The 25,905-nt window shown below is 33.8% G+C and overlaps 2 protein-coding genes across 2 annotated transcripts in view; both read right to left on the reverse strand.

Moving 5' to 3' along the window:
* LOC138336026 (protocadherin-like wing polarity protein stan) overlaps window positions 1-13,802 on the reverse strand; it is a 28,546-nt gene extending 14,744 nt beyond the window's left edge. Inside the window, exons 1-8 of the mRNA XM_069285289.1 lie at window positions 13,562-13,802; window positions 9,303-9,537; window positions 5,411-5,544; window positions 3,903-4,207; window positions 2,964-3,060; window positions 2,348-2,592; window positions 1,854-1,983; window positions 982-1,227 (exon numbers count right to left, since the gene is read on the reverse strand). Of these exons, the coding sequence (XP_069141390.1) occupies window positions 982-1,227; window positions 1,854-1,983; window positions 2,348-2,592; window positions 2,964-3,060; window positions 3,903-4,207; window positions 5,411-5,544; window positions 9,303-9,537; window positions 13,562-13,613 (1,444 nt within the window). The 5' untranslated portion in view covers window positions 13,614-13,802. The remainder of the gene's footprint in view (window positions 1-981; window positions 1,228-1,853; window positions 1,984-2,347; window positions 2,593-2,963; window positions 3,061-3,902; window positions 4,208-5,410; window positions 5,545-9,302; window positions 9,538-13,561) is intronic.
* A 1,901-nt stretch (window positions 13,803-15,703) lies between these two features.
* Window positions 15,704-25,877, reverse strand: LOC138336018 (mucin-3A-like). The gene is made up of 4 exons (XM_069285279.1): window positions 23,015-25,877; window positions 19,232-19,427; window positions 18,195-18,418; window positions 15,704-17,652 (listed from the first exon to the last, which is right to left on the reverse strand). The coding sequence occupies exons 1-4, from the start codon at window positions 23,058-23,060 to the stop codon at window positions 17,183-17,185; spliced, it is 936 nt and encodes a 311-aa protein (XP_069141380.1). The 5' UTR covers window positions 23,061-25,877; the 3' UTR covers window positions 15,704-17,182.
* Window positions 25,878-25,905: the final 28 nt, after the last annotated feature.

The raw sequence follows: 25,905 nt of genomic DNA on the forward strand, positions 1-25,905 counted from the left end.
GTAATAATGGACATTGCAGTTGCTACCAAAGCGAAAAGACAGTCGCTATTGAAGAAGACAACACTTTATCATCCGATGATTATGCCTCCTTAACATGTATGTATAATGCCAATAAAAAATTCTACGTAAAGGGATTTTCTGGTGCTTATTTAATACATGTTCTCAAATCTGTAATAACGTAATATCCGTATAACGGAAATCTGTACCTTAAGTTACATTTGTATGTACATATATGTGAACCTCTTCGAAAAAATCTATAACATTGTCCTCATGATCGAATTTATATTTCGTCGTTTTCATATCTAAATAGAACTACTTTTCCGGAATCGATGATCTGGAACGGCAAAATAAATTCTGGTTTAGTATATTATAAGACTTGAATTTTGAGCAAGACAAAATCAGTGACTTGCAATTTCCCAACTAAGGATTCGAACTAAGAACCAATATATGGAGAGCTAATGGTAAAATGTTAGGACACCTGCACTTTCCGGAAACTGAGATACACAGGCAATATGTCTTCAGGTCAATTTGACCTGAAAAAATCTTGACCTGAAATTCACCTGAAATTCACCTAAATTCACCTGAAATTCACCTGAAATTGAGGTAAATTTTACATGAAGATTTTTTCAGGTTACCTGAAATTGACATGTGAATTCAGGTGAAATTGACCTGAAATTGACCTGAAAAAAATCTTCATGTGAATTCAGGGCAAATTCTTCACCTGAATTCAGAATACAGGTCAATTTCACTGAAACTAACCTGAAAAATTCTGTGAACTTCAGGTCAATTTCAATTTCAGGTCAAGATTTTGAACTGAAATGACTTTTTTTGTTCTCTTCAGGTAAATTTGACCTGAAAAATTTCACCTGAAATTGACCTGAAATTGACCTGAATTGACCTGAAGACATATTGCCTGTGTACATGTATATACTAAATGTAAAGTGGTGATAAAACTCAAACTCATCGCATTTTAATACCTACCTGCGGTGATTTCATATGTTTTCAAATCGTGCGGAGAATCGTCCGAATCAGTTGCTGTATATGATGTTATCGATACGCCAGTTAAAGTGTCTTCAGGAATAGAGACCGAGGAATCGGATCCGAAATTAGGAGTTTCCTCGTTGACAGCATTTACGTTTACAATTAGTGTTACTGTAGTAGTGAAGGTCCTATCGGTCACCGTGGTAACCAAATCATAGCTCCGAGTTCCTGTGTCATAGTCTAAAGCTAAAAGCAAATCAAATAATGAAATTAAAGCACTTATAATAAACTTCAGAATACAAAGAATATTTTAGTGTTAATATTTTAAACGTGTTTTGTTTTATTGATTCCATTTACTTGTTGTAGTCGTTTTATATAAAATAATTAAAACATCCAACAAATTAGAAAATGAGCCTTATTCCTCTAGGTGCATACATCCCATTATATTATTTGTTATGACCCCAAACCCTAACATCTGAAAGTAGAGTGAGCATAAATATGTTCAGATTAACTCAGCATTTACGACAAAATCCTCAAATTGGAATTCAGTACACCGTTATAGTCACTGTCATTCCGAACGAACTGAAAAAAACCCATATTCATATATTGAACTATGTATGTCTCAAGTGGTAAACGAATTGTCAAAGACTTTGTTTACATGTGCTCCCAAACAATGAAATACTCGGCATCGTTGTGCCAGCGTCTGACAGCCCAATACAGGAAATAACATTTCAAAAACATAGACTACGCGCTGATTGGCTAACCTCAAATGTCATACGACATATCATTCTTGCAGAACATAATCTAAATTATTTATGAAAAGGAATGTGGGACTGTGTGGCCGAAGCGTGATCAATCACAATGACACTTACTGCATGCAGTTGTCAAAATGCCGGTTGCACCACCCATGTCAAAACAGGATTCTGAGTTCCCTGAAACAATGGCGTACGCAAGTGTAGCGCCAGCGTCTGCATCGGTGCAGGAAAGAGTCGTCACTGTCACCTAAAATAACAAATGCCAGCACAATAACCAATATGTACAGTAGATAACGTGCTAAATAAAAATCATACGACACATATGTACAGGACGTAGTGCGGAGGTTTACAGAATGAACATTTATCTTTATATATAATGTTATAACAACTCTGGATTAATAACCGTTAACTACATTTTTCAATAGAGTTGAAGCAGTTATAGTTGCCTCAACAGCATCAATACCAGTTATAATACTAACAACAGAAAACAGTAGTAGTAGTAGCAGTAACAGCGCCTAATGTAACAGAAATAAGTAAAACAAAAACTCACAAAAACGATATGGGTATCATGTTATGTTTATACAAATCGTGCCTGGTGGTTTACAACTTACTGGGGTAGCTGAAGTCTGTTCGTTCACGGAATAGATAAACGGGGAAGAAGAACACGCCGGCGAATTATCGTTGACGTCAGTCACTGTGACAGTAAGAGACGATGTCCCCGTCCGAGCAGTAGTTCCCTTATCTGTGGCTGTTATTTCCAACTTATAAACAGGCGTGGTTTCAAAGTCCAGTGTTTCCGTCAGGTAAATAATTCCTTCAGAATCGGATATCCCAAATACACTCCCAGTGTTTCCACCTAGAATAATTTTTCTTTCATAAAATCACAGTTGTGCGACTCAAAAGAAGATACATTATGTTTTTGCATGATTTATGTGCGAATAGAGATTATGTTTAAATTGAATCATGTTTGAGGTATCTGTCATAATTCAAGTGCCTGCAGTGAAACATTATTGGAAGTCTCATTTACCATGAAACTACCTTCTTATTTTCAAGAAAAATGAATGACACACGATTTCAAAGAATTACAAGGAAATGATATGCACAATACATAGCTAAAAATTGTAACAGCTACTGGCAATGGTTTACACAAGAATACATATAAACAATAGGAGCAATATGAAGTTTATGCATCACAATAAGTATAGTTTATAGTCTGGTCAGACTTACTGACAATACTATAGATCAGTGTGCCATCGTCACCCTCATCTGCGTCTGTTGCGGTCAAAGTACAGACTGTTGTCCCGACTGCGCTGTCCTCCGATACCTGTCACGTGACCAAAAATCAAAACATGATAAATAATGCAAAACAAGTTGTTTGTTTTTTTAATTTGATAGATGATAACTTCTAAACTCACAAAATATTTGTTTTACACTGTAATATATACAATGTATTATCGTCTGCATCATGATTCCCATGACATATAGGTTTTGCAAATTGAAGAGAAAAATAACAAACTGGCATCATTCTGTTTTAATACACTACATCTATCTAAGGAAGGATGTGACAGTCGGTCAACTCATGGAATCCCAATCCTTTTATACACTATCTCTTAAACATTTTGTTAATACATATACAATAGGTCTAATCGGTTGCGCATTTAGACTGGTTCCCTAACCTTAGTTCTCTACTATCCGCCAGGCTGCCCCCCACTCAGTGAAGCGAGGCGGGAACCAGTTAAATGCGCAAGTCAGTGTTCCGGTGTGTGTATATTCTTGCGCGGCAACCTTTGCTTTTATGAATTTGTAAACAGTCTCACAGGTAGGTAAAATTACATAGCAAAGAGAGAGGGAAAGCGACGAATGTAAACTTGTGCTTTATCCGTCAACACAAAATGCTTTATTAATATCCGTCAATACAATCACGTGAATTTGTTCCACATCTGACGGATTTTTTTTCTAAATTGACCCAGAACTTTAACCTTCCGGTGAATGAAATGTCATTCAGACCCGCTAAAAAGTGACGTCACATTCACCGGAATGACGTCATTTTTACAATATCGAAAATCTCGTATTGCGGTGTCGTCTTTTTGTTTGTTTGCGAATACGCTTCGCACCAAAATAAACCTTGTATTGTAAGATACTAAGTATGTATTTTCTATTACTTACCGTTGCCGAGGAAGGGCCGGAAATGGAAGGAGTATTGTCGTTCTGTGACGTTACTGTGACGAACAGGGTGGCTGTGGCGGTTTGAGCGGTATCTGCACTACTTGGTGTGTCCACACCCGTAATAATAAGTGTATACAGAAAACTCTGACTTGATATCGAGTCGTAGTCGATCGCCGTGGACGTTGTCACAACGTCACTTCCGGATATTGCGAATTTTTCCCCGCCTGTGTCATCACCTGATTGAATTTCTAAGGTACATGTTGTACTTTCAACATCCGAACAGGTCAGTGTCTGAACAGTGGTGCCTAGTAATAATTCAATTCAATTGCTTGTAACATGCATTTTCATTGGATTATAATTGTATTTTATCATCTCACAGATGAAAATTGACATAGCCGTTTGTAATGTCATATCGGATTGCCTGAACCAACGGCGCAATGATTTCAAAGACAAAGAGTCCTTCAAGAAATCTAGTATAGCGGACCCCATTTTTTCCGCGAAATATCACGAGTTTATTGACGGCGACCTGTATATATAGAGACCGCGTGAGCGGGCGGTCAAAAATTAAAAATATGGGTTTTTATGCAAAAAAATGTTAAAATTTGAGCTTACCGTGTCCTTTTTTGGTTAAAAACTGAAGTTCTCAACAAAGTTTTTAACTAGGGATCATGCGGAAAACATTGTAGACTGTACGAGAAAAAAATTCGGGATTTCGTTTTGGTTGTTAGCCGAGTACGCGCTGAACATGCGCAATGAGTGATTTTACGGACTTTGATTTTATTTGTAAACACAAGTACACGTGTAGTTTACGATGGTGACGATTCGAATGAATGATATATGACAGAAATAATGAAAACGTGGCAATATCCATCCACTGGCTTATTGAAATTGGATCATTATTCAGTTTTGTCAGGTAAATATTGCTCAACAGAGGAAAATTTGGCGTGGAAAAGACAGCGACTCAGTGTTCACATGTGCTGGCCATGGTCCAAACATTATCGAAGATCACACTGAGGCCAAAGTTCCTTTCAAACGTCCTAGAATTGTTTTTTTTAGATATTTCAAATGCTACAAAAACAGTTAAGATGAGTTCAAGATGTAAAATTGAGGGTTTTTTTTTTTCTTTTCTCGGGGGTTTCACCCCCGAACCCCCTTCGGCTCTTCGAAGCGGTGATTCAAAATGGCGACATATTTACATGACCCGTAGCAACCTCTGACATGCGCACTGATTATTATGTTTCTAAACTTCCGGGGTCCGCTATACTAGAAACTTCCCAGAGTCATTCAAGAAATGTGGAATTTTAAGGGTTTAGATTCACTTATAAATACTAACTTGAATAAGTTTATTTGTTATGAAGACTCGCGCTGTTTTTTCAAAATATTTTTTTTTTAAATAATTTTTTCTTTTGAAGTTAATCCTTAAATGAAGGTGAAAACATTTAGACATTTGGGAAAGAAAGAAACAATTTGGGAAATCAATCTGATAATAAAGCTTATTGATCTAATACCGGAATCCGTGTTTTCGGCGATAGTCGTGGCGTATATTGTCGGCAGAAATACAGGACTATTGGCATTGGTAACTGCAGCCGCGATTAGAGAAATGGACATGGATATGTAAGTTGTGGAAACCCCGTCAGAGACACTGTAAGTAGAAACAAAATAATTAGTGGTGATTTGAGAACCTGTCCGGACTATGTAGTAAAAATACAATGATTGATGGTTTATTTGAAATATCGCCCGAGTCACTTTAAGCAGAAATACAATGATTAATTGTTTATGTGATATGCCGTGTCAGAGACACTGTTTAAGCAGAAACAGTGATTGGTGGTTTATTTGAAATCCCGCCCTAGACAGGTTGAAATACAATTATTAATGGTTTATTTGAGATCCCACCCTAAGCATTGTACGTAGAAATACAATGATTAGTTATAGGCCGGGATCTAGGGGGGGTCTACGTGCACCCCCCCCCACAACTTAACGAACCAAGGTTTTTCTGAAGCCTTATGACCCACTGATAACGAAATCGAGAGGTAACATTGTATAAACTGGGATGAACTTCCGGTTATGACGTCATCAAGATGGCCGCCATCTCGTATTTCACTAAAGATTGAAAAATAGTCATAACATTGACATTTTTCAACCGAAGAAGACAAATGAGGCATCAAAATGACCACAATAGAACAACAAATACATATCAGGACCATATATTCCAATATATGTAGTTATTTCTACGCAGGAAATGAAAAAATCGGATTTTAAGCTCAAAAATGGTAATTTTTTAGCAAATTTTTCATATTTGGCTTGACGCAGCAAAAATGTTTGTCAACAGCAAACTATTATTTCTAATCAGTTATTTGACCTCTTATCAATCAGTAAAAACAACACCAACAAAAAAACAATGTTAACATTGTATAAGCTCCGGTTATGACGTCATCAAGATGGCCGCCATCTCGAATTTCACTAACAATTGAAAAATAGTCATAGCATTAACATTTTTCAACCGAAGTAGACAAATGAGGTATCAAAATGATCATGATAGAACATCAAATTCATATCGGGACCATATAATCCAATATATGTAGTGATTTCTACGCAGGAAATGAAAAAATAGGATTTTTAAGCTCAAAAATGATAATTTTTTAGCAAATTTTTCATATTTGGCTTTACGCAGCTATAATTGTTTCCCCAACAAGAAACTATTATTCGTAAACAGTTATTTGACCTCTAATCACTCAGTAAAACAATAAAATATATAGAGATACAAAAAAGAATTATTGTTATACCATCATTAAGTTTACAAAACATCACCGGGTGCGTATACTGGGTATATGTTATTTTTCTAACTCCAAACCGCTGACACTACAGTTTCCTGGTGTATTACAAGTTCCTTAAATTTTTGACTATGTGGACCTAAAGACATTGTAAGCTAGATTATTACAATAGTTACCACAATGTCACATATTTCTTTCAACTGGATTAGCTTTATTTATTCCTCTTGACTCGGCAGATGGTACATGCCCAAATAGAGAGTTTATCGAGATTGTATCCTAAGCGAAAGAAGCGTCGTCTTCGATACAATGTGATAGTTGTCATCTTTCATTTGAACAACAGGTATCAGGGATTGGGATCTCCTTCAGATTCTAACATATCTATGCTGACAGATCTGTACACCAGATCCAGCAGAGCACCATTCATACAACCTCGTGGCGACTATAGATGGCACAGTTGATATCCTGGCTTTTAGATGAGGTCCAATTAATGTTAAATGTTTTTCATTGGTCAGAACTTTCCCATGTCCCTTGGTACTGGTTGTGTTGGATAGAAAAAGTTTTTCCTACAGTGCTCCTCCAGGACTTCTTGTACCGGAGAGGTATGGAACATCCATATACGATAAAAGACTAGACAACCTGTATGATTTTGGCTTATTTTAGATGTTGCCCTAGACATTGTAAGCAGAAATACAATGATAGTTGGCTTATTTTAGATCTTGTCACAGGCAGTAACATTAGGATATATGTTCTGTCCAATCACTAGATTTACAAACAATATAATCTATAGACACATAGGTTTGGTGAACAAAATGTACAAATGGAAATTATGGTTATTACAAAACTTATGCATCAACAACATATCCAGAGAAATTGGTAATCACAAAACCAGTATTGTTATATTTTCATTTTTTACGATAACAATTATTTTAATAATGTCTAGAACTTTAAATGGCATAACTATTCCATAAAGATCGTAGTTAGGTAGATTCGCCTTCATCGTAACTCTTTTGAATACCCGTAATTATCTTGTTTATATATCTTATTACGGCTATTGCATAACTCCTATACGATAATGGAGGTAGACAATTTGAAAATATCATAGAAATAGCGGAATATATCATTTTTCTAAAAATAGTCTGAAATATATTTGTTTTCTTTTGTCAGAATGTCAACATTGACACCTTTTTATCAACTTTTATAGATATAGGTCAATCTTGTTTTACATACATTGTCAAACCTAAATATACTGTTGATCGTTAATTTCGCTAAAATCTCCACAAATATATCTAAACGCGAATATAGTATTAAATTTTTTGCGCTATAGATGCACAAAACAAAAATTCTGTACCGCAATGTAAACAATATAGAAGCTGACTTAGAGCTTTGTCAGCTTCGTTTTTACTCCCTAAAGTATCCAGCGTAAGTCTTTGTAAAATGTCGGTAAAGATAGAAAAGCGGCTACGTGACTGTGTATCAATATTTAAATCAGGAAGTAGACAATAGGTTAATCAGTACCGTGCACATGGTCATTAATGACATCATTGAATTTAAAGTGATTCAACCACTTAGCCTTGGATATATTGATAGCTATAACATTTGATCATTAGCCATTTAAATGTGTCTTTGTTGAAATAAGTTCGGTAAGTATGTACTGTATTCTTTATCAAAAACGTTAAGATCATATACGTTATTCATTAACCATCTTATCCTTGGATTTAAAACAAACTTACATTCGAGTTGGTGCGTTGTTATTGATTTTCGATATAACAGATATATAAGATACCCAGATCTTTTTTGTACAATGGTAAAGGTGACTCTTCATTCGTGTACTGTCCCCCGGACTTTTTTCACAATAAGAGAAGTGATTATTCTATACCTGACTATGTTTATTACTGAAGTATTGCGCTATGTACAAAATCTAGGTCGCATCATTATATCATTATATATTTCATTAGTCTTAAGCCGATTCTTTTTCCTTTTTAATTTAGGTGATACCTATGTCGCCTTTGTTTTAAATTATTTCCAAACATTTATTCAAATATTTTTTCTTATAACGGATTAGGTCAATTTATGCAACTGACATTATTGTTTAATTCCACAAGAACAAATCAAGATCTCTTTGATACTTATTCGCATGGAGAAATGCTCGCGTCTTTGTCAATTTTTATCATTCACAAGCAATGACATATAATTATAGGTAGTATTAGCGGAGAATTACTTGACTACGATTATAACGAGATTTAATTTGCCGCGAATAAAAATAACTACAGTAGCTTACCAATTTTATTGTTCTTGTATTAATTTGTCAACGTTAACTATATAATCCCCTAGTTTCATTTAAATTTGTAATTTGTTTTTCATTTACAGAGTCCTGTTCCGCTAGTAAACATAGATCAAAGTACAAATACTGCAAATTAATACCATTATCTTTGAAAAATTTTTGTGGATATTTTTTATATTATTTTTTAATATCGATATATTTTAGTACTTTAGGCGTCATAGACTTATCCATATATTATTGGCATATTTACCAAACCAACGTCATTCTTTTTCTTTTTAATGTTTGGTATAACAATGAATCACATTGTTACAAGGGGAGATAACTCTACATCATTAATATCTTACTAACCTGACAGTGATAGAATGGATAGACTGGACAGCAATACTAAACGTCGTGGTAGTGGTCACTCGGCCCAGGTTGTCCACGCTGAAGCCTATACCAGTAAACTTGCCATAGGTCAAGGGGTCATTGTCAGCATCTGTGGCCGATAGGGTAAAGATTGTTGTCCCTATGGCTGTGTCCTCTGCTATAGTGATAGTAGTAGTCCCTATGGGGTCCGGGTTCACGAATACGGGAACAGCTCCTATGGAAACCAGAGAAGAGTATTTTAAGAAAAAGTATCGAATTGTTTGAAAATGATACAGAAATAAATCTCGGATAAAATACTTCTCGGAAGGTCTACCGATTGAGCTAGCGGATTACCGATCATCGATTCATTCCAACCACATCCTCGATACTTCAGGGGTTACTTCCACTGTCGTTATATCTACCTCTGGACCATCTTATAGTTAAACTGAAGACAGTGAAAAAAGAAAATACCGAGATAGGGACCCAACTTCAAATCAACACAGTCACTCACGTAGTACCCTTATTGGATTCATTGGATGTACATCAAAGGACCAAACTACCTGCTCATTTGGTGTCAAACACAGAGCCTTCAGTTTTGCTATGACATCGTCCAGGGATGGATATAATGACATTGATAGTAACTCTTGAAATATCGATGATGGTCCTTTCTCCATGTCTTCGCCCATTAAAAACACATAAGACTCCCTATACAACCACCGTATTCTGCTTGAAGCCAAGTTCGTAACAGGAGAGGAGAAAATGTAGTTGTGAGCCCTGGATTCGAACCAGGAACCTCCGAACCAGACGGTGATCTACCTATTGAGTTAACTGGACACCGATGATTGTATAATCGATTTATGCTAGTCAAAATATTGATATAATCTTTGCATAATGCAAAATCAAAGAATATGCATAGTCAATGTTAAATGCTGTTTTGGAATGATATCTGAAGTACCGCTTATAAAACAAGTATTCTGAGTACTGGTGAAGGAATAAAAGCCCCTGCCGAACCCCACAAGCTTTATATTTTTTTACAATTACAAAAACCTTGACTGACAATAGTCTAAACTTTTGTAGCTCTAGATCCTTTATAGATTCAAAATTCTACACAATGGAAATCAATAAAGAAAGGAAGTCAGTTCAATCCATATTTTTTCTGAATATATCAGAAATGACATTGAACTGGCAATGTTGAAACTCTTTCCTAAATATTTCAATTTAAAAAAATATATATATGTTATTTGTTGGAAATCAATAAATAAATGAAATAGCTAGAGAAGTGGCAATGCTTTTCCATATATAGAAAAGTGACATTTACCCTAAAATACAACCCTGATATTTCTATGCTTTTGATTGGCGAAATATTTTATTGACATCATTGTCTAAAACCAAATTTTGATGGAAAATAAGCTGAATTTAGTAACAATTGTGTTTGTAGTTGAAGTTTAAACTCCTTTAATCACAGTCGGTGTTACCTCATACTCTAAACATTTTATGAAGTATAAATCCGATCTTATGGTATCGCCTGGTAAGTAACTGTTGGACAGGCAGATTGAGATAAACACTACATTCAAAGCCTCCTCCTATTTCACATGCAAGGAACTTATAAGGCATGCTGTGGTATGGACCGTTGTCATTACAATTTCTTATATTTTATAATCAAACTGTTTATAGTTAATTAATATTTTCATTTGCACATATCACTGTTTTTATTTTTTATGCAACATTAATATAATAGCACTATTATAGTCACACGTGTTTTATATTGCAGGTTTAAATTTCTTTTTCCCTTTTTAGTTCCACAATAATAACGAAATATTTATAATATTCCGCTCCATTGAGAACTCTTGTTGTCCTAAATAAAGTAGGATAATTTGTCTATAATTTAAATGCGAACAATAACGTTTTTCTGTCATATCTTGTCAGACAACAGGAAGTTTCCAATTATATATACTTTAAGCAATAATGTGAAACTGTGAATAGCGTATATATAATGGGAGGCAATATTAATTTATCTCTACATACATGAAACACAATAGTCAAAGGGAATTAAGAAACACAACCTGTAAACAATCTCGGTTAAATCATGTAAGTGAAATAGCGACAGGTATGCTCATTGTTCTGATTTGGCAATAATGCATAATTATCTTAAGCAAATAAATATCTATTTTACCACACGTATAGGGAATAAATTACTTTATCTACATTTTTGGAAAGTTTTATAATTACTAGTATCGGTCTGGTGAGCTGGTGGGTATACATGTAGCCAAATATTAGTGTGCTTTTACACCAGAAGCAATTATACAATTAACATTGAAACTAGGTTAAGCCTTGCTAACACGGAAGATAGTGTATACATTAGAATAATAACCATTGGTCTATAACACATATCAAAAATAATAGATCTCTAGGAATGAAAGCAGTCGCCACAATAGTGTCAATGCTGTTAAAATAACTAACACTCGAAATTCCTAGTAATATGTATCACACAAACATTTGTTTGCTAGGATCAAGTACATATTTACTTAATTTGAATAAACCGTCGTCATGACTGACTTGAAAAATTATCATCATTTTTTATATACATATCATTTATATATATTTTCTTTTTCTATATACACTTATTATGACTAAAGAAAATTAGAACCAATAGTTATGGCAGATAAATAAAAAAATAACATAGTGTTTTATAATGATAAGAAAATCTGCAAATATCCTAAATACAAACGATGATCAAAGTGGTGTATCTTGCAATGCTAATAAGTTGATGGGAGAAATCGAAAAGATGTGTTTGTAATACGAATCCGATGGTGATGTACCAATCTCATAATAGCCTTAGTGATAGGGCTCTATTGCCTCCTAGTATTGCTCAATCTCTCCGATGGTGCATTGAGCTCCTCAATTTCATCTCTGTAAACAGCCTATGCACATTTCAAGTTTCCTGAAAAAGTGCTTCGGATGCATACTAAATTCTTTAATACATATTTTAATTTTTCTCTTTGCCTATAAGCGACTGCTGGTTCTGGCAGAATATAATTTGATCATTCAATATTGAACTAAACAAATGTGGATTATTTTCCGGATACGCATTGCTTGTAAATCGTAATGATTTGCTTACGAAGTCCACAGTTTCAAAAATCAATGCGACGTCATATATACAATGTAGCAATGTAATAATCGTTATGACGTTATATACTGTGACAGAGGTGAAATGTTGGGACCGCGATGAACCCTGGAAGAGATTTAGTATTAGCTTTTGTTTCAGTTAGTATCCCATCCCTCGGCAATGAGGCAATAGTGACCTCCCAACCATAAATGATAAATAGTTCACCTAAACATGTTAAAGCAATAGTTTTGTTGTTGTTTTGTGTCGCAAACCGTCATTTCAGTATAAATTGCCGACGTCGTTTCCTTATGACAGTACCGTTTCGAATTTTGTCATTTCTGCATTTCTTATGTTACCTTATGGCATTTGCGTAATCGAAAGGATTGTCCCTTCTAAAATAGAATCTTTCTATAATTCGCGGTAATTAAAGAATTAAAACCTTTTGCTGTTACAGTAAGCTTTATTTCAACTCTATCAAATTCAGTATGCCCACTGTCAAATTTAGTGCTTTCAACGTACAAGATGTTAAAATGGCTATGTTCATTGTTTCAGTTACATTCATTAATTCTAATTCTTTTATAGTTAACATCATCTTCGCCAGACAATGCTTCTGAAATCAGATTCCTTGGCGAGCGAAGATGAGTTTAAATATACATAAGTAGTTGTAATTATTTCATTTTGTTTTTCTGAAAAACTCATTTCAATATATAGCATACAAACTCAAAAAAAAGAAATAAAAAAAAATAGTTGAAAAGTTACTGAATAATTGTAAACCTTTCCATTCAGTCACGATACCGTGTATATTTTTTATATTATTTATTTATTAACTAAGACGAATAAAAAATACCCCCCCCCCAAGAAATGTTAAAATTACTAGGTTTATTGTTTCACTTACATTCATTAATTCTAATTCTTTTATTGTTTAAATATGCATGATTAGGTGTAATTATTTCATTTGGTTTTTGAAAATTTATACATATCATACAAACTCAATAAAATGGTTGAACCGTTACTGAATAATTGTAAACCTTTCCATTCAGTCACGATAACGTGTATATTTTGTATATATTATTTATATTAAATTGAGAAGTATAATTTAAAGACAATATGAAGTAACATTTTCAACTTGAGTTTGAAATGAATTATGACTTACCATGGCATCCAGCAATGACGAGAGAAAAGTTGATGAGGATTAAAGCAAACATTCTCTCAAAAGTTGTTCTCTACAGTTCAATATTTACAACCAGAAAATAAGTTACTACCAGAATGTTTCTACGCCATGATAATACGGATTTCTAAATAATCGAAATCTAGCCTTGCATAGGCAAAAGTCTGTGGCAGTTCCGGTTTTACATTTTCGTTAATGCTCTATATATACCGTCTCAAAATTCATTGTTATTTGTTTTCATTCAGTCGAAAAACATGCGCAATCTATAGACTTTCTTTACTAATTAGTCATCACGAACATGTTATAGCCCTCTTACGTTATCGAAGTGATCTTCTTGCGTGACCTTTCCATTTCCTCATTGAAATATATTGCATAAAATTTGGCGTTCCGTTGAATGGCTTTGAATCACTCTGGATTACATTGAGGCCTTTAATGGCGTGGCGGCCTTGGATGGCTATCGATGGTTTGGCTATGTTTCACTTCATGGCTAGATGCCCCTTAGCGTGACATCGGATAGTTCAACATTGTCACATACCTATCCCTAATTACATATCAGTATCGTATGGTTTATTCAAATATGATCGTCAAATAATCAATAAGCCACATTTTGTGATAAAAAAATCATCCGATCGATTGAGGACGCATTTAACATTCTAATAATCTATTTTTTTAATGAATCCCTACCCTTTAGATACTCAGGTAAACTTAACTCAAATACCCAGATGAATAAAAGTGTAACCATCCATTGGTGAATGAAAGAGGCGCTGATTCTTCCGGGGAACCTGGTTTCGTTCTCCAGGTTCCTTAACAGGTGTTCCCATACATCTTTTAAAAAAATAATAACATTTTTTTGGAGTTTCATTAAGATTATAGTGTTGTAAAAACGATCTGTATTCTATTTGTTATCTTAAATGTTTGCATCCTTTTATCAACGGCCACGCCATGTTAAGTATAAAATCAAAACAGTGCCTGTATTGAAATCGAATTGAAAGATGAATTAAGTATGCAATACTTTCGATCGTTTCATTATATCCCTTCGTTCCAGGCCTGCAAACAAACCTAGGTATTGACTACGATAATAAATGTTACATAAATGAACCTGTTGGATATTGAATACAATTGTTACCCGTGTTTTCAGTACAATTTCATACCTTATCGGTCAGGTAATGAGATATCGAGTTACAGTTATTTGTCCACCCTCTCCGTTGTTATCAGGACATACCACTATTCTCTTATCAATGCTACCACGCTTATGCTATTGAATTTATCAATCAAATGACACCGGGTTGATTTTAAATAACGACTTCGTTAAATTATACCACCTAAATGTTCCTTTATAGTTTTCTTCGTAATATCATTCCTTTGCAATTGCGTCAAGTTGGTTCAACATTAAAATATCATTATCACTTTCTTGTTATATTTAATTACATATATTACGAGATATTGTCTAGAATTTTCGGTTAGATTTACAGATTTTTGTCTATGTTTTTGTAACTGTCCTTTTGAAATGCTATTCTATTGTATGTATTTGGGAACCTATTCCTATCAAATGTACGGAGTCCTGGTCCCTGACGTTGGATACTTGTAAGCATGTCTTGCATTAGAAACTATGGCCTGTTTTATTATGGATGATATAGGATTAGAATTTTGGACCAGATATCAAGATATTGGCCAAGGTATTTTCTTAAACTAATATATATATTTTGCCTCTGACTAAGCGGTTAATGTTTGATTTCTTATAAGTGATTGCTATCATTTCTAAGTATCACTTTGATTTATCAAATTGTGTCATGTGTGTATCATTCTCTTTAATACATACTTAAGTCACGATTCTTTATTTATGTTCGCTTTGAATGTCCCATTTCTTTAAATAAGAGTTGACGTTAAGAGTTGTAAGATATATACTACAGAACATACGACGTTTGAAATCCACCATTCCAATATATTTTTTTTCAATGTGATCATCCATGTATATTAAAACGCAGTGACTAATTAAAATATGACACTTATCTTCAACTGTTGATTATGTCTATTAATTCTGAAAACAGATTGACACTTGGTTGTGTCTGTTTCTTCATTTTCATGAACAAACGTAATAAATGTACTTTAATCTTATTTCAACGTGTATTTATTTTGAACTATTTTCAATTTTATACGACCACAAGAAGTGTGATGACAAGCACATTTTGCAACACTAATGAAACCTAATACATCAGTACAAAGTAACTAATCAAAATTACATATAACGCATTCTATATACATAAGCATGATATTTAATTACAAATATGGTAATTAGCATCAATTACATAACAATTCAGATGAATTTAACTGCTTATTCTATTGAAATGACAATTTAAAATACTACCCATAGTGAAATGAAGATGGAGCTTTTCGAATATTCAAATACAGTATCCACAACCAAGAGCGGAATAACACAATATACAGTGTAATTGATATTCAAGTGATGAATATTTACAAACCTATTATATATTGCCAAGTTGATCTCTATAAAATAGCATAGAGTAGAATAGAATAGTCAATAACAACATTCCAAATTATGTTTTGAAATGTTTGCATATCAATTTTTTTTTGAATAAGTACTAAATATATCATTGTGGACGAGTTTATGGGACAAAGAAGTGATGCCAATCGTGTGGGGAAAAAGTCAATTGTTCGAGGCAATCTGCCCCTTTATTAAGACAAACAAAACGAACACGATTACATTATATGATACGAAAAGTAATATGGGACAATGAAAATAGACAATATTTAGCAGCACAGTGGAGCGCAATTAACCTTCGGCAATATGCAGCCGAAGGCCGGATCTACCAACATGATTTACAAATATATATTGTAGACACCATTACTCACACAGAGATTCTTTGTACTCTGTGATTGTATCAAATCTTATTCGCGTCTCACTCATTGCAGTGCTGATTAATATGATTTAACAACGGGAAAATTAACGTTATTGTGACCCATATTGCTTTCGTGAGATATGATTTTCGTGTGATATGATTTTCTTGAGATATGATTTTCGTGAGATATGATTTACGTGAGAAATGATTTTCATAAAATATGATTTTAGCGAGATATAATTTTCATAAAATATGATTTTCGTGTATTCACTGATATGTTGAAAATAATGAAGACGCGAAATACTGTATACACGACAATAAAGTGGTTAACTGAAAACTTATGGCATTATATTAGCTGATTTGGAGAATTTAACCATATATATAGTGTAGATTATAACGAAAGTGCAATGGTGACCTCAAAGGCACTACAGCATATACAGTAGCCCAATACCGGGCAGGTAGCCACCAATCACAAAAGTTGCCACAGAAATACAAATTTGAACTAACATAGGATGTCAATACAGTTAGGAATATGGTAAAGTATATATTCTATTGCGAGCTCTTTTACATTCGTATCATAGTTTGGTGTCTATGTTAAAAATCAGAATACTCTCATTAACTTTGAAATGGTTTAAAAGAAATATTTCACTCAAAAGTGGCAAATCTGTTATTGTATCAGTAAATTTCTATTCATCATTATTGATATTTTCCAAAATGCATTGTATATATAACATAGTATCCGGAAGTTTTAAGATACCAATTTTTTGGAAAACTTTACGATGACTTTGCCACATCTTACAATATTTCCGGCATCCATTAGGGCGATACCTCCAAATACTATCGACAATAGGACAATTCCTATGTAACCAACGGCCGCCGCCGACGGACGAGGGTCAGAGGCACTTGTCTTTTTCCTGATAGACGAGGACAGCGTGGACGTGTCGACGAGAAGATTTTTCCTCACTTCCTCTCGGAACTCCTCTACAGTCTGGTTATTCGTGGTGTTGGTGTAACAAGGACATGGAACGCAGTTTTGTTGTGTCGCCGTCGACATTGTTATAGTTGACGTGTTCGGTGGCGTTGTTGTTGTTGGTTGTGGTGTAGTGGTTGTTGTCGTTGGTTGTGGTGTAGTGGTTGTTGTCGTTGGTTGAGGGGTTGTGGTAGTTGTTGTAGTAGTTGTCGGTTGCGGTGTTGTTGTGGTTGTTGTTGTAGATGGTCCTGAAAATAGAAATGAAAGGAATGGTCAATGAATGATTAAGATACCACATCGTGGTTCGACAGACTGCTTCAAAACATATTATTGCTTACTGTTTAACTTAATGTTAAACTTTGCATATTCGCGAGTGCCGATTGTAAAAATGGGACTGCTATCATATTTAAAACAGAGATATTTGGTTTATGAGATATGAGGTGGTGGTCAATAACCTGCCTGCTATAACGGAGACGGAAACCCTGACCAAGCAACTGCTAGTATGTGGGCTTAAGCGGTAGACGTACACAGAAAAGTTGTCAAAGTCTAATCCTAGATGAGAATATTTTCTTTGCGAGCTCCAGCTTTATTCAACACAAAAACCTTAAATTCCTCTAAACTGTATGACTTTCACTCAGTGCTACATGAAACACACCGGAACAAACACTTTACGCTGTATAGTGTACAAATATTGACCTGTATTTAGGTAGATACGTTGATTTGTCAACTCGATATTATAATTTCCTGTAAACAGGTCGATATTGTAAAATATCAACCACGCTTAAATTACCTTGTCTGGGGCCATAGTCGGAGCACACTGCCTTGTATGACGTGTCACATGATTCGTCCCACCACGTACCGTCTAGGTTGTATGTGACGACACATTCATCACCTACTGATGAGGGCTGCATTCCATACCAAGGGGTGAAAGTTGGTTCTATGTTTGTATCCCAGATGTAGACGGTATTTCCGTAAACTTTGTATCCTATGAAAAACTCTGGGGTAAACTGATAACTGAAAAAATGAGATGAGCACATAAGAATGATTTTATTACAATTACAATGAGATGAGCACATAAGAATGATTTTATTACAATCTGTACTACTACCAAGAAACATGTTTTATGAAAATAATTTTATTTGTAGATTATCCAAAATGATAAAAGTAAGTTGCATTTGGCTGTTGGAACTCATTTTTAATAATTTAATTGATATAATCAAAGTATTATCTATTATTTATTTTATTGTACAATACATCAAAAAATGGAACAATTAAAAAAATCAAATATTATCTGATACACAGCTATATGGCATTTTTATAAAAGAGTTGTGAAAACCAACCGAAGAGATTATCCAAACTCGAGCTTAAAAACACGGTAAAAATAAATAAAAATCAAAGATGATAATAGAACCTTGTGCTACAGAAGGATAGGCGTCCTTAGATTCATAGAGGACACCGGATACACAAATCACTAACCAATTTCAAATGACATCCGGGTCAAGCAACCAATCTCAAATGACATCCGGTTCAAGTAATCCATCTCAAAATATTCCGAAGAACTAATGATTTCGTCCCACAAAGAATAACAATTTATATATTTTGCAATTAAACAATCTATAGAGTTCAAATTGGAAATGCAACTTAAAGTATATCGTATAGCTGGTTGATTATGTTAGTCTATATTTTCGCTTTCTGGATCTAAAACGAGAGCATATTGCTATTTGATATTTTGTTCTCATCATTTCATGGAAGATATCCTGCTAAATCAACCTCGCGAAATTAAATGATTTTACGATATCACTTATTGAAGTGTATATGAATACGCACCCAGCGTTTGTCTTGAGAGTATTAATGGTATCCAGAGCACCCTGGTCTGGTATATAGGCCAGATTTCCCCCTTGAAGTACACATTTGTCCTCTGACTGTTGGGCTGACTGTTCAGAAAGCACTAGCCAGTAACAGATCCTCAGGGTATTGTTGTATACATATGTCTCTCCGGTACATGTCAGAGCACTGGATAATCCTGGAAATGTCATTATGGAGAAGACTGTTTAATCTTAATCATTGTAATCTAGCTATGAAAGTTATTGTTATATTAATTAAATGAACACACTGAATTTTAAAGTGTAACCAAAATCTATAATCTGGTTATGATTATTAAAAACTGTAGATACTAACATGTTTAACACGACTATCAAAATATACGCACAAAAAACCACTGAATGTCAAGTTACAAATGTCTCCGAGAAATAAGCCACCGTGTACAGAAAAAGAAATAATTACAACGATTAAAGCTAACCTGCATTAGGATTTTTTTCTGTATAGGCCAAATGATATCGAGGTCACTGTTAACCGAATCATTTGTATCTTAAATTTAGCCAATGTTACTTGTTAAAAAAGCTCATTGTAAGTGACAGATAATTCCGTCTAAGTTCGGTGCAGCAAAATAATAATAGAAATTACATAATACCAATATCACGAACAGTTCTTACTCCGCGCTCAAATCTCAAAGATAAATCTTACGGGTTAGATGAAAAAGTAAAAGTAGAATGGATTAATGTGATTTGAAATGGGTCGCGTTAGCTGCCTACAGATCCGACTATACCAACATGTATAATTAGAAATAGGTAAATAAATGACAATACCGAGAGACACAGATAACACAGGTTGATAGCCTTAGTACTTTGAAACAGTTCGAGTGACAGACGATGACAATAAATGAATTCATATCGCAATTAACAGATAGATAAAGTGCTATCTTATTTTAGGTGACATGCAGATAGGAATCGTCCTGACAACAACGATAGATCAATGAACTTTTAACAAAAACTAGTTGCAGTTTACCGTTCAAATTAGAGTATAAAAATAGCGGTTATTATATTGTTCTTCGCTTCGAACATGTTATATAATTACATATCTTTATATTTTATCCTATAATGACTTATAAGAATGATGAACTAATGTTGATAATACAATAATATCATTATTATGTGATATAAAATGACGTCATTGACATATTTGCTAATAAAACATCATTAGTTAGCGAGGAAACCACATTGTTTTTTCTCACAATACAATGACGTAACGATCAATACGATACTTCATCTCAAGAACAGATGCCCATTATTTTACTTTTGTAAACATCACATTGCAATTAAAAACATTTTATATTTCAAAATCAGTAATCATCCCAGGCGTTAATTTAAAAGTGTTACAATGTCGGCTGTTTACATATTGAAATCGTGTCATTAAACATCAATAGCTTCTCATCAAAATTATGATAACTTAAAAGTTTAATGGTTTTTTATTATCCTTAAATTCTACAATGTACAATGTTAGCGGATCAATTCATGGCAACAGCTTTTTATGTTTTCCTTGACGACGATATATCAGAAGGTAATCAGCCATTGTACACTACCTGGGTACCTAGTTATTGTTTTTAGCCTTATAAATCGAATATTTACTTTCCCATAACAATGACCTAGAATCACTGTCACATTGAACACTGAATACATTATTACTTGTTTTCAGTTTTATATGGAAATACTTTTTTTTCTTCACACAATGGCTAATATATTTTTTATATTCTATTGTTTTTCAAATTGTAGCTAGTATACAAACATATACATTGTATTAAATATTCACACATGCCTATGTAAACTTGAACAGCATCTCCCGCATAAAAAATGCTGATCAACTATACAAAATGCCATGGTGTTATATTTTCTGATTCGACATTAAGGATGGCGGTGAACATTTGATGCTTATAACTGATAAGCTACCACTCCCCTCTTCCTTTATATCTTCAAAAATATATTTGCTTTCTACCGTTTTGTCTACAAGGAAAGATTTGAACAAAATTAACGTTTGTTTTCACGACACATTAAAAAGGAAATGCAAATCCAACTGTCGGAGACTATAATATGTAATGCCTTGTCAAATTGATAGCGATATCTCGACTCTTATGAATGAACGTTTATGACTGCAATGCAAAATTGTTTTCCTATTTTTCATTGATCCATCGAAAGTGTCTTTTTATCTACCGAAAGTGTCTCATTCGCTTCAATCATAGCCGTGTGAGCCAGACTACACGATATATTTTCATCCTCATTACAATACGATAATGTGACCCAAATGGTACCAAGATGTCATACTAATTTTAGAATGTTGCCAGATTGAAAGTTACAACATATCACACCAACTTTGTCGCGTGGAAAGTTTAAAGTAAAAAGTATGAGAACAGGATAGAACGTCAACCACTATCTCAGAACGTAGATATGGCAAGTTTCAATTACGGTTACGTATTTGTAATCTGTTGTAGAGTACTATGTATATCACTTTGACCGACAACTTACTTTTAAAAATGAAATATGATTTAGTTTTTTGTTGTTGGGAATTTTGCTGAAGTCAAATCATTGATATATAAGGAACTTCAAGCCATCAACACATTTAGTTTTAAGAGTCAAAATTATAGGTTTCTAAGAATCTTTAAATATTCATACTATAGTTTTAGTTTTGGTCGGCACTAACTGCCAAAGCTTACGATGGTCTGCAACTGTTGTCGGATATGTTTACGTATTATCATCTAACTATGTAAAGATCGAACAATCACAATTGTAGAAACAAATGGTAGTAATTTGTTTTGATACCATTCGTATTTTATCAACTTATTCTAGTGATATCGTTATGCAGTTTATGTTAACAAACGCCCTAATTGTGTCTTGTCCTGAACTTCCGGAAAAGATGTTTCCATGGCATCAAAATATTTATATTGTCTGAACAATATTCATTTCAGATTAAACAATAGTAGCCTTATCAAGGCTAATTATTTTGGATTTAGTACCCCCACGTGTCATTGAACATTTATTGTTTCTATATAAATATCTAATAATTTAAGAGGCTTGGGATCATTTTGATATTAGGAACAAGTGACCTTGGTTTAAAAACAAAAAAATGATCAAATATCTGTCTCAAGGTTGATTTTTTTTCAAAACGTACATTATTTCGCAATGTATCTGAAATTCAAACTTTTGAATATCAAACGGCATGCAATTGGAAACCATTCATCCTCCATTAAGCCTTTGAGGTTTGTATAGAACCACTTCATTTGGAAAATAAAAAAATCTAGTAAACAATAATGACACAAAAAGATTGGCATGAGATGAATTTACACCAAACAAACGGCTGTCACAGGGAATATCAACTAATATGTGGTTATGTATGACGACAGCGGGAAACAAAACGATTCGCGCTTTGATTTCTTTTTTGAAAATTTACATTTAATTTAGTTTAATGAAGTTGTTCAGATAGGTGATGATAAGTGTAGTATTGCCGTTAAACTATTAACTTTTGCGACTCCACAATTACCAATCTCGTTTTATATTCCCATTTTAAAAATCACAAGTCTAAAGGTAGTGATATTGAAAACAATTTAATTTTGATATCATAAAAACGAAGTATTTACACATTCACCGTTAAAAGAACTTTACAAGAAAAAGTAGTTTTCGTTTTGAAAAAAAGCTCCCAATATTCATCAAATATGAATAATTTTGAACAGGACATTGTACACAATAAATGGTTACATTGTAAAATGTGTTTCAAGAGTCTTACCTGATAAAAGCAGACAGCTGCCGACAAAAATTGCCAGGGTATCCATGGGACAACAACGACGACTCCAGAATTTAAACAAGAGAGTTATATTTGATAAAGTTAGAATAAAACATCCTTATATGTACACATGCACTTGGTCATAAGAACAGGTATTATACCGTATATGTGTTTATGTGAATATTAAAAAGATATAGGCCCGTACTTGATTCGCTCGGGGCCAAACAGCCTGTCTGGTGCATTCGCCTACAATGTAGATATACGCTTTCCAACCCTATATATTTTTCTGTGCATTTTCTTGTTCTTTTTACACCAAAAAGTTACAATATTTTCTTCTTTATATCCTTCGAATCATCCGACATTAAATATGTCTTCGCCTGTAATCGTTTCAACCAATATCATACTATAATACATTTCATCTTTGATTCTTCAGACTGATATATTACAACATTTTAAATATGAACTGCGCGAAAATTGTAAATATGTCTATCATGCATCCATATTTGATCGCTTTGACGTTTAACTTTCGATAATGTCCGTTATCTTGATATTCTCAAACAAATAAATCCATCTATGATGATGTTTTGGTTTCTCCTACTGCTAGCTACTAACATGCGTGTCCGTGAAATTGTTAGAAGAGATCGTGTAATCAATTCATACCCCTAGAGTGAGAATCGATCTCTTTCTGTCCATTCAAAACTTGGAAATCTATAAACGTTATCTACCAATCGCTAGTGCCAGAACAAATCTCACTCATTAAATTAAAACAGAAGATTTGGTGTAAGAGAAATAATAAAATTTAATTTCTTATGTAGTTCATTGCATGGAATAAATATTTAAATTTCTTCGTAACTTGCTACTTGTTTGAAAGTCAGGGGTGTAGACCGACTGACTGGAATGTTCCGAGGTCGAAACGGCAAATGCCAGTTACTGATCGATGTTTTTTTCTGCGAAGTCTCCTTTTTTCCTCCACTTCATATTTTTTTTAATATTTCTAGCTTTTGATGAGACGTGAAACTAAATCAATCCAGTCTGGTCTCGTTCAGTGATAATGTATTATAAAATCAGCATCTAACATATCAAAGACATTGTACTTGTACTGTCAGACACAAGCAGTTGTCATAGCAAACAATTTGTTTGACTTATAATTAATTTAATGAAATGTAATGTATCCGAAGCAAACTAAAATTGGAAATATCGTAGATGTTAAAATTATGGCTTCGTATTTGCATACTCGATATACATTTAATATTTCAAGTAAAATTTATGTTCAAATCTAGATTTACTGACATGAAATTACTGGTGATTAAGGCCAGTGCGGCCTCCATTAAAATGCAATTATTTGACAATAAGTATAACCTTTTAAACATTTTTGACTGTAAACGTTCTTGCTTTAGCACAATCAAAGTTTAGTGCAAACTTGATTTTGAACAAGTGAGCGCTTTTGTATATTGCACTTTCGTTCTAATTGCTGTAGTTACGTTCTACCGATGGTATCATTGGTGAAATGTTATTTTAGCGCAAACGTTATTTCTCAAAACAGCATTGAAATCTGATAACTTCAAAAATATATAAGTTTTTAGTATAAGGTTTGAAGTAGGCCACAATGCATCGACTTATTGGCTTTTGTCACAAAAAGGATCAAAACGGTCAATTGATATCATTCACTTCAGATAATTGTAAATTATGAAGAGCAGAAAAATAGCTATTCATAGCGACAGTTTTGTCAGTGAATGTCATGGCCCAGCGCTTTCCGACAGTGGAATACTGTTTCAAATCCATTAACACAATGGTATATCAATAATCCGCCAATGTTTTGGACCAAAATGCCATGGCATTTAAGTACAGCAATTCAGTACTCGTGTTTACCTAAGTAATGTGTATGGACGGCGAGACTTCACTCTTCAAAGTGTTTGAATTGTTGCATTGTTTCTCTAATGGATAATGAGACAAAACAAGTAGAAAAGTCGATTACTAAATCAAAATTTGCTTTACATACGATGAAATAATTAATGACACCCACTATACAATGAAATGAATTCAATTCAAAACTTTGATACTTTGTAATGAATTCTTTTCTATTACATTTTGATACAAAAACACATCCAATTTTACGAGATTTTGATCAATACCCCTATCAATACAAACTTTTTATTGCACTTATCAAGTGAAAGGTCAAGTGGTATTTTTTACGAACAACTACAAAATATTGTGTTGTAAACTATTTTACCCCGACTTTATTTACCTTTTAATCCCTAACGACTATTTGACGATGATTCATTTTCGCGCTTTAACACATGGTTGTGATGTAAATTTAGCGATATTTGATCACAACAACTGTTTATAATACATCTTCACCGTTTTGGCGATTTTAGGTGACATTAACTAAAATGTTGATTGCAAAATTTCATTTTGTTTTCAAATAATCACTTACTTACAAAGCAAGTTATGTATCTATATTCCACTCACAGTTCCATTTTCTTTCCCTTTCTCCTACTTTTTGTACTAAGGAGAGTAAGTATTATATATTTTTTTATCTTTGAATACTTTAGTATTCAGTCTAAGAGTACATTAAAATTTGCTTATACACTTTTTATATCGGAAACAAACAAGTTCTGATGGACTTCAGATTAGTTGTGATATGCTAGAAAACCCACTGAGGTGAAATGTATGTGAAATATTCAAACTCACTGCCTGTCATGACTGAATACACATAGTGGTCGGATGTCTTGTATGCTGAAACCTGGCTCTTGCCAGTGCAGTAAATCAACTTTTGTCATAAAAATCAATACCACCTTAAAAATAGTCCACGCTTTTGTTATGTCTACTTCTACTCATCATTTACCAGCCAATCAGTTTAAAGTTTCCAAGCTTTCCCGTACATGCGTTTTTCA

This window comes from Argopecten irradians, chromosome 12 (genome assembly GCF_041381155.1).
Source record: "Argopecten irradians isolate NY chromosome 12, Ai_NY, whole genome shotgun sequence".
Classification (NCBI taxonomy): Eukaryota; Metazoa; Mollusca; class Bivalvia; order Pectinida; family Pectinidae; genus Argopecten; species Argopecten irradians.